The sequence below is a fragment of the Sesamum indicum genome, linkage group LG9 (assembly GCF_000512975.1).
Source record: "Sesamum indicum cultivar Zhongzhi No. 13 linkage group LG9, S_indicum_v1.0, whole genome shotgun sequence".
Classification (NCBI taxonomy): Eukaryota; Viridiplantae; Streptophyta; class Magnoliopsida; order Lamiales; family Pedaliaceae; genus Sesamum; species Sesamum indicum.
This window is the reverse complement of record NC_026153.1, coordinates 9,114,656-9,125,135: the sequence shown is the minus strand read 5'-3', so window position 1 is coordinate 9,125,135 and position 10,480 is coordinate 9,114,656. Positions and strand designations below refer to the sequence as shown.

The 10,480-nt window shown below is 36.3% G+C and overlaps 2 protein-coding genes across 2 annotated transcripts; one reads left to right on the top strand and one right to left on the bottom strand.

Moving 5' to 3' along the window:
- LOC105171181 (major pollen allergen Lol p 11-like) lies at positions 977-2,576 on the bottom strand. Its single transcript, XM_011092209.2, has 2 exons — positions 2,275-2,576; positions 977-1,534 (listed from the first exon to the last, which is right to left on the bottom strand). The coding sequence occupies exons 1-2, from the start codon at positions 2,426-2,428 to the stop codon at positions 1,209-1,211; spliced, it is 480 nt and encodes a 159-aa protein (XP_011090511.1). The 5' UTR covers positions 2,429-2,576; the 3' UTR covers positions 977-1,208.
- Positions 8,288-8,977, top strand: LOC110012590. Its single transcript, XM_020696806.1, has one exon. The coding sequence runs from the start codon at positions 8,288-8,290 to the stop codon at positions 8,975-8,977; it is 690 nt and encodes a 229-aa protein (XP_020552465.1).

Below are 10,480 nucleotides of genomic sequence, written 5' to 3'. Positions count from 1 at the left end.
GAGCAAAGTAGAATAGAGTAGAGAGAAAAGAAAGAGTTGAGACGAGGGTGAGTGTTGTCTTTCACGTGTGGTGAAGACTTGCATACAAGTGTGTGTGTGTTGTACTCCTCAATTTTCCTCCTCTTTGAGTGTTTTTTCCTGGCTTGGTATCGCCCCTAGACGTAGGATTTATATCCAAACTGGGTTAACAAATTCGTGTGTCTTTTATCGCCTTCATATTCCACCTGTTATCCATCTTAACCCGATCCATTTCCTAACAAGATTGCAGGTTACATCCAGGTCGCGAGATCGCGGGTTACATCCAGGTCGCTTGTTTCAAGGTCGCGTCGCTGTCCTCCGTCCTGTGGGTCACCAACAACCTCCATTTCGTTCTTTTTGTCTTTTCTGTACAGTTTTGTTCTTTTATCTTTTTCTGTACTTATATGCTGTTTGTTACGATTTTTCGGTTATTCTTAAATTTGATTAGTTATTAGTTTGTTAGCTAGATTCCCTCTTGTTGTATTTATATACTAACTTCTCATTGTATTCTTCTATTGATGATGAATGAATACTAGTTTTTCTCCATATTGATTTGAGAATGGGGGTACTGTTTTTCTTCTTCAATTTGAGAACTTTGCATTATCCAATCCAATCGCAGTCCCAAAAGAATTTGGTTTGGGCAACCCAACACCAGCTTAGTAAATTTGAACTCGGACAATTAACCTCAGCCAGTTATGACAATTAATCTCAACTCGGATGAAGCGGTCCGGCTAGCATAATTACAAGGCTTGCTTTGTGGGATTAAAGAATAACATCGTATATAGAGCAACATCTGTAAGAAGGCACAACGATGAAACAGCAAGAGCAACTTCTAATCCAACATTTATATGATAAAATCCCAACACAATGGAGCGAGTTAGAGGCTGGAGTAGCTGTAAATTTGCGAGTCATTGGCCAAAGTAAACCTATCGAGCGCAGAAACAATGCACAGATGAAATACGGGCAACATTTCAAACATGCTAAAGTTACTATTAGGAACAACAGCGAGGATTTGTCGTAACAATCTGATTCGGGAAGCCACGATCAAGTGACCACATACATAAAGAACGTGTTACACAACGTAACCATCCAGAAAAATGTAAGAAAGAAGACTGTGATGCGCTAACACACCAATATAAGATAGGAGATCCTATGACGATCCAAAAAAGGACTAATTAATAGTTTGCGCTTCATTCCTCGGGTTCCTGGTACTTCTGGAGGATCATGGGGCAGTTGGCCAAGGGCGTGTTCTTGAGGAATCCCATGGCATTGGCAAACCGTTTGTTGCTGATCATGCCGTTGTTGCGGGTGAGGATGACACGGGCACGGTCACGGCCCTCGTTCGGCGTGCTGCATTCGGGGTCGGCACTCTTCACGAGTACAGCATCACAGAAGTCGTCACCACGGTCGGTCTCCACCAGGACGCTGTAGTGCCCGGTCGAGTCAGTCACGGCCTCTTTTGTGTAGGTAAGTTGACCATTGTCCTTGTTTCTGCACTCGATTCTAACAGTAGCACCTGCCAAGAAAGAATGCTCGCACCGTTCTATTCACTCCGACTTAGAAATTACAACGTAGCAAACACGTTCCAAAATAAGACAATAGCAAGGCAATCCCGAAAGCCTGAATCGGCTTCTTCATCCTTTAATCGTGAAATCAAGTTCTTCTGTTAATGGGAAGCAAAGGTTCTTTTTTGAATATGCTCAAGAATGGATAGCAATTACTTCTTGAGAAGCCACCATTATGTGGTCAATGTGTGATGTTATTTTACTTCACACCAACTATATAAGTTCCAAAAGCAACTTATAAATAATTTAGGAACTGTCGATTTGATAGGTGAGTTGTTACACACCAATGCGGAATTTTGGCTTCCAAGACCAAAATCCCACTATCCTAATCCACCAACACCTTTTGTGAGATCTACGTTAATGCTCAGCCTGGCAATATAGCCCTTCTTTTCAATTAAAAAGGTCACAGAAAACTATAAAAGAACTATCACTCTTCAAAAACCTCAAGTTCCCACTCTACTATTCAACTCAACAACAAGAATTTGCAGAACAATTCAGCTTATTTCCAATCACTCTCGACACTAAAAATCAGCAGCCCACTTCATTCAAACACTGAACAAACTAACAATTCAAGTTCTTCAACTCATACCCCACATAAATCCACACTACATTAACTAGATCCACCGAGTGTAAATGTGTGTTGGTGCGTGTGTGTGTGTGTGTGTGGGAGAGAGAGAGAGAGAGCAGTTACCGGCAATATACGTGGTGGCGTCGGTCTCGTAGCCGCATCGGCAGGTGTCGCAGTAGACAGAGCCCGTCACATGAAACGGGTCGCGCACAAAATGGGCGCTGACGATGGCGGGAAGAACGCAGACAGCGAACAACACCAGCAGATTTCTGGCCATTCTCGCTTGGTTTCTTGAAATGTTATGAAGAAATTCCAGAGCCCTTCAACTGATTATGTGGGAGAAAGAGGAAACGGGGAAGCGATGAAGGAAGTGGGAGGGAGTTGGGGTGTATGTATATGGTGTGGAGTGGGGCAAAGCGAGGTGGTCACATGGGGATGCTGTCATTCTCTTACACAGATGGGAATTTTTTAAAACAGAGAAAAACAAAAAAATAAAAGACAAGTCTTTCTTTCATTAATTTGTGTCGGTGAGTTTCACTGCTCTTCTCCTCCTCACTTGTGCTGCTCAGTATGGAGATCTGTTCTAATTAATGTGAAAATTACTTATTACAACACATCATATGCTTGGAAGTCAAATGTTGTATTATCTAAAAGTTTAAATATTTAGGGAGTATAGTATTTAATATTTAATATTTTACCATTACATATTTAATGTAAATCCAACATATGAAATAATTTCATTTTTCATTAAAATTAACAGAGTGTAGATAAAATAGTTATACAATTGATCTTTTTGATCTTTTACCGTTAAAATATAATAACATAATGCACTTGAGGTTCCTGCAAACACTTGGTTACCACAAGTTGACACAGTCCAGACTTCAATTTCGGATTTAATGAAGGGTAATAAGAAATTTGTCATAATATCTAACTCGATTGGAGTTGTTGTTCCGACAAGCCATAAGAATAATCAAGTTTCTAATGGGAAGAAGAAGAAGCAACCGTAGATCCCTGGGAAAAATATTATTTTAGTTTGTTAAGTATGTCTAATTTTAATTTTAGTCCGATAATTATGTCTATTTTTGTTTAGATCCAGTAACTTACGAAATTGCTTACTTTTAGTCCTCTGATAGATTTTCGAACAATTTTACCCCTATGAGTGCATATGGACTAAAATTGCCTTTCAAAAGTTGCATAGGAGTGTTTGAGGTAACATAACTCCAAAATATAGCGCTTGAAGTGTATGGGTTGACGGTAGAATTTCAAACGATCATAATCCTTTATCCGATAAGAACTACAGGGGGATTTATCTAAACACGCGGCCGTCTTCTTTTCAAAGAAAATCTAGCACTTCAGTGCCATTATCATACAGAAAGGTCGTTATTCGCTGCAAAATTTCATCGTTTCGATCGGTATTCAGATATTTTTTTTTTTAACTTTCTATTTATCAACATATTTTGTTTAATTTTATATTTTTATGTAGCTTTGATCTGGACTTAAATATTTCACATTGTTTTTTAGGGTTGACGTAGAGAATAATTATGTAGTACCTAACACAGATCCCACAATTCAATTATTATTTCTATAATCTGAGAAATGGGGTTCATAAATAAATAAAAAAAGATTTTTCATATGTTTTTTCTTCATTTCTTATTTTCTTTTTAAGATTCTTGTGTATTAATTATGATGACAATAATTTTTATTTAATAATAATAATAGCTTTTGTAATTTTACTAGTGAAGATATTTAAATAAATAGTGTTATTGGAAATAATTAATGATAAAAATATACATAAAATTATCATTACGAGCAATTGATGACATATGTACATAGACAATATGGTGATAGTAAATATATCTGTCAGTATATTATATTGTTAATTCACAATTTAATTACAACTATTGTCATTAATAATTGTATTATAATTAAATTCAAATTATTATCAATTAAAATATACTTTTATCTATAATTTTAACATTATCGCTTAATATTTTGTCACTAATAGTCAAAATCTCAAGAATTCATTGATAGAAATTTCAAGTTAAAGGGTGAAGTTATCGATCATTCCGAAAAATAGTATTATGGTAAGGATCGATCTGTCGTAATTCATGTAACAATGGTATTTATAATTAAGATTGGGGATAAAAATAAAAAAGAATAATTGTATTCTTCTCTTCTGAAATTTGGTGTAATTACACGTAAACTTTCTTTGGTTTGAGAAATTGTATTTAACACACCTGAGGTTTGCTTCCATCTAACAAATAAGTCCCTCCGTTAATCTATATTTACCGAATTGCTGATATTAACAAAAACATCTATATTTACATTCGATTGATTTATTAATAAGTTATTGTAGGTTAAATAAGCTTTTTTATTACCAAATTACCCCTCATACGTCTTCAAGCGTTAATGCATGTGATGAGGTATATATTCACCGTTATAAGGATAGCTTAGTCCAATAAAAGTATATTTTGACTTGCAATAAGTTAGTAATAAGTCAATAGATGATAAATATCAATTTTCATTTCAATTTTTTCATTAAAATCAGCAAATTCAGTTAACTTTGACTAACGGGTGGACTTATTTATTAAACAGAAGCAAACCTCAAGAATACTAGAAATAATTTCCCAAACTACAAAATATTTACGTGTAATTACCCCAAACCTCAGGGGAAGGGCGGATAATTATCCCAAATAAAAATTACTATGATGATATCAAGTTTTTGGTGTACGGACATTGACTTAATTGCATGTGCAAAAGCTAACTTAAAGGGTGAGCAAGTTTTCAAGAGTACCCAGGACAGGAACCAGATCCAGATCCAGATCCAGGAGCAGCAAATCTGGGCTGACCCGGTTGCTGCAATTAATGGTATAAATTAGAATCCAACAGACAAGATCATGCTTATGAGCAAAGGTCATTAATCAGTGATTAATGTCTTTGTCTTCTGCTTTAATTTTCAAGACCTCCACGTGCGCTTCACATGTCATGACTTGTATCTGGGCCTTTGTAGCTTCTTCGGACTCGACCCGGCCCATGACTTCAAAGGAATTTTAGCTGAAAGGGTCGAATTTAGCCCAATGACCCGTTTTACTATAGATAATTGTGGGCTATCACAGATCGTGATGACCAATAATACAAAGATATTTTCAAAAAAATTACCAATATAATATCGGACACGACACAACTCAGCGTTGAACACATATTGGACATGCAGATGGCGTGTTAGAAAGTTTAAAAAATATAAAAAATGAAAAAGGGCACGGCTCGGACACGTGCGTTGGCGTGTCCAACACGTTTTGAATTTTTTTTATAATTTCAAAAAGTTTGGGCTATTTTTCTTTTAAAAAAGAATTTTGAGCATAATAAAAAATAAAAAAAATTAACTCACTCATCTCAAATTAAAAGTTTTGAGAAGAAATTATTAAAAATTTGGGAGATGGTCATGATGATTTAATTAATTTGAATATTAAAATTTTTCATTTCGTACTTTTAGGATAAACTGATTATGTATATTTCTGAAGCCATTTTTGGTTAAAAATATAGATGTAAGACATGCTTATTTTATATTTTGTCTTGGTATTATTCATATTGCATATTTTAATTTTATAAAAAATTAAATAAATATATATGTATATAATAAAAATATATATCTTATGTAGTCGTTTAAGTGCCTTATCGTGTCTTAATTTTTCTATATTTTCGTATCGCCTTGTCCATATCCGTGTCCATGCATTATAGGTGATGATCCAATGATTAATGTCAAACATTGTTATATCAATGGGGGAATTTATTTGAAAAATACAGAAAAAAAAATTAGAAAAGTAACGTGCTTTGAAAAAATTTAGAAAAGTAAGTGGCACCGCAGTGCCACAATTTTTATTTAAAAAAAAAAATTCTCTATGTCACCGTGGTGAAAAAAAAATAATTTAATGTGTCACCGCGGTGACAATTTTTTTTTAAAAAAAATTATTTTATTTCAGGACGAATTACTGCCAACTTCTCGTTAAAATTTCGGCACCATCATGGCGAGTTATTAACCATCAAATATACCGTTCAACTCCCCTTGATGAGACGAACATTTCCCCACAAACAATTTTAAGTTTTATCAATCGTAAATAATGAATTTTTAGCACGACCACCGCACCTTTTGGCCGTCGATTCGTCGCTACCGGAGTGACCCACGATCACGGACCACCACCACTGGACTCGCCTCGACCTAACGGTTCTAATGAGACCAACCTAGTTCAATTTTATTAAATATTTGTTGAGATATGAAAATTTGAAAATTTTTCCACTGAAAATTCGCGCTAAAATTGTTTGCTGCTATTTCTCCACCGTCAGGACGAATCACGGATTGAGACCATAGTCATTCGAATCCTGTCGTCCAGACGATTCCAAAAAGACCAGTCTTGCTCAATTTCATCAAGTATTTATTTGTTCAATTAAAATGCATATGTTTTAAAATAGTTATAATTTTATTAAATTTTATTTAATTAATTAATAATACTATTAATAATTAATTAATAATACTATTTATAATAATTAATTAATTAATAATACTATTTATACTTGATGAAATTGAGCAAGATTGGTCTTGTTGGAATCGTCTTGACGACAGGATTCAAACAGCTATGGTCTTAATCTGTGATTCGTCCTGACGGTGGAGAAATGGCAGCAAATAGCTTCAGCGCGAATTTTCGGCGGAAAAATCTTCAAATTTTCATATCTCAACAAATATTTAGTAAAATTGAACTAGGTTGGTCTAGTTATAACCGTTATGTCGAGGTGAGTCCAGTGGAGGTGGTCCGCGATCGTGGGTCGCTCCGGTGGTGGCGAATCGACGGCCGAAAGTTGCGGTTCGTGCTAAAAATTCATTATTTACGATTGATAAAACTTGAAATTATTTATGGGGAATGTTCGTCTCATCAATGGGAGTCGAACGGTATATTTGATGGTTGACAACTCGCCATGATGGTGCCAAAATTTTAACGAGAAGTTGGCAACAATTCGTCGTGGAATAAAATAATTTTTTTTTAAAAAAAAATTGTCACCGCGGTGACACATTAATTTTTTTTTTAAAAAAAACAATGTCACCGCGGTTAACCACCGCGGTGACATAGAGAATTTTTTTTTAAATAAAAATTGTGGGCACCACCGCGGTGCCACTTACTTTTCTAAATCTTTCCAAAACACGTTACTTTTCTAATTTTATTTTTCCTGTATTTTTTAAATAAATTCCCCCATATCAATGATGTGGGTTCGAATTGTCGTTAAAAGCATTTCATGAAACTAAAACTGCACTGTAATTCGTGTGTTAATTTACCAATCAGGGGCGTAGCTAAATCCCGTCGAGCCCTAGCGGCCAATAGGGCTTGGCTTCGACTTGAGTCTATTAACTTACTAAGCCATATATCTAAACTTATATTATATATTAACAAAAATAACAATCAAAGTTTACATTAACTTATTTGAAAAAACAAATCGTCATTCTTCATTTTTAATCTCTCTTTACTGGTTAGAACCACACGATTTTGACTTAGTCAAGAAGAAAAATTTGTTATCTTATAATTTTCATTGACATTAGATCATATTTCCTACCAAAATTTGAAGAAATTCTTGCTGAAGATCACTCTGTTTCAGCTCCGGAGTAGTGTTGTTCACCTTTTAGCACTTCTTGTAATAGCTTAACGCTTTTGTTAGGTAGCAGCAGTTAGAAAGTAGTTAGCAGATTTGTTAATAGTGGTTAATTAGTTTTTTTCTCATCTTCTCTGTAATTTAAAAGCAGAGATAAAAGCTGTACAGTTGCTTGTGAGTTCATAATCAGAAATCAGTTTTATTCTCTGCAACTATGGCTTTCACTCTTCAAATTTGTGCTTCTATATTGATCTTGCAACATGGTATCAGAGCCTTCACATGAAGGTCTCTGTATAATTTCTAAGTCTCTTACTCCAGATTTCACAAAATCAAGCAATGGCGACGGGCCAATTCAACACAAACCCAGCAGGACGGAGGGAGCAGGAGCTCCTGCAACTCCATGGAGGAGATCACCCTGGAACCGTTTTGGTGAATGCTCCTTTTGATGGAATGGATTTTTTTGGCCTGGAATAGGTCAATAGTGATTGCATTACGTGTGAGAATGAAGTTAAGCTTCATTGATGGTAGTTGCAGCGCACCAGACGTTTCTGCAGACAATTACGACGCGTGGATCAGGGTAGACTCAATGGTAACATCCTGGATCCTCAATGCCATCTCCAAGAAGATTTCGAAGGCTTTTTTGTACGTAAAAACTTCGAGACAATTGTGGTTGGATCTCAAAGAAAGATACGGCGAAAACAATGGACCTATGGTTTATCAGTTGCAGCAAGCCATTGCTTCCATTGCACAGGGGACAATGAGTGTGGTTGATTACTTTAACAGTTTATCTACACTTTGGGACGAGCTAGAGTGTCTAATGCCTACAAAAACCTACACTTGTGGATTATGTACTTGTAGTTTTACCAGAATTGCAGCAGAGGAAGATAACTTGACAAAGCTAGTACAATTCTTAATGGGATTAGATGATAGCTATGATAACATTCGCAATCAGATTCTCGTTATGGACCCTTTTCCGAGTGTGAACAAGGCCTACTCTATGGTGCTAAGGGTTGAGAGACATAGATTGGTCAATACTCAGACCAACGGTAATTCGGATGGAGTGGCATTATACTCAAGGTGGAACAACCAAAGAGGGAACACATGCCTTAGAGGGAATATATCTATTTTGGAGAAATTTGGGCATAAAGGCAGAGGCTACATTGACAGGAAACTTCAGGTTTCACTGTGGTAGACAAGGACACATGAAGGATATATGTTTTAAGCTTCATGGATTTCCGGATTGGTACAAGACCCTTAAGGAGCAAAAGCAAAGGAAAAAAGCAACACCAAGAAGCTTTAATGTGGTTGTTGTTGAAGATAAGAAGACTGGAGAGAATACAAGGAACTTGGGTGAAGCTTTGAGACAAGTTTCAGAGTTGCTGGAAATAATGAAAGGGCAGATTCCAAATGAAGCAGCTTCAGACCCCTTACAAGTTAACTTCGCACGGGGAGATGATTTTGCAGGTAATAGCATTCTTATTGATACACATGCTGATGATTTTGGTTCTTGGATAGTTGATACCGGCAACACTAACCACATGTGTGCAGATTCCTCCCTTTTAAAACGAAAACACTCCATTGTTCCTACCTCTCTTGTGCATTTACCAGATGGTTCTACACAGCCTGTTACTATCGCTGGAGACATTCCCTTGCATAACAATCTCACCATTACTAATGTCCTATACATTCCAACCTTTAAATACAACTTGCTCTTTCTCCATAAACTCTGTAATTCGAACTACATTTTTGTACATTTCTCATCCTCTAAGTGTTGGTTACAGGACCTGAAGACTAACGAGATCCTTGCCGTAGGTAATGTACTAAGAGGCTTATACATCATCAACAAGTATTCCTTTAGCCCTGCTGCCATAGAACAAAGTCTTGTTTCCTCTTCTTTCTATAACATGTCATCTAATTCCAACATTTCTTGGTTGTGGCATAAACGTCTTGGGCACCCCTCCTTTCCTGTACTTCAACATGTAAAATCAATAAAGAATCCACGATTTTGGGGAATTTGTGATACATGCCACATTGCTAAACAATCTAGAAAACCATTCACTACACATGAAATTCAAAACAATAGCATTTTTGACATTGTTCACATGGATGTTTGGGGACCCTATAAAATTGCTTCACTTACAAATTGCCATTATTTTTTAACTATCGTGGATGATTACAGTCGTGCCGTGTGGATTTTTCTCTTACAAAACAAAACACAGGTCACATCTACACTTGCTTCCTTTTTTGCCTCTATTTCGAACCAATTCAATGTTTCTGTTAAAACTGTTAGGTCTGATAATGGATCCGAATTCGTTAACGCTGATTGTCAAGCTCATTTTTCTTCTTTAGGCATACTTCATCAGCGTTCTTGCACGTATACACCTCAGCAAAACGGTGTAGCCGAGCGCAAACATAGACACCTACTCAATGTCGCTCGATCGCTCCTACACCAAGCCTCTCTTCTAAAGAAATTCTGGGGAGAATGCATCCTCACTGCAGCCTACCTTATCAATCGTCTTCCCTCTTCCTTCATAGAATGGAAATCTCCTTACGGAATCCTCCACGGTAAACCTCCTATACTCACTCATATTAAGACCTTCGGTTGTTTGTGCTTTGTGACCGACACCTCTCCACACAAAGACAAATTAGCTCCACGAGCATCAAAATGTTTGTTTCTTGGCTACAGCCAACTACA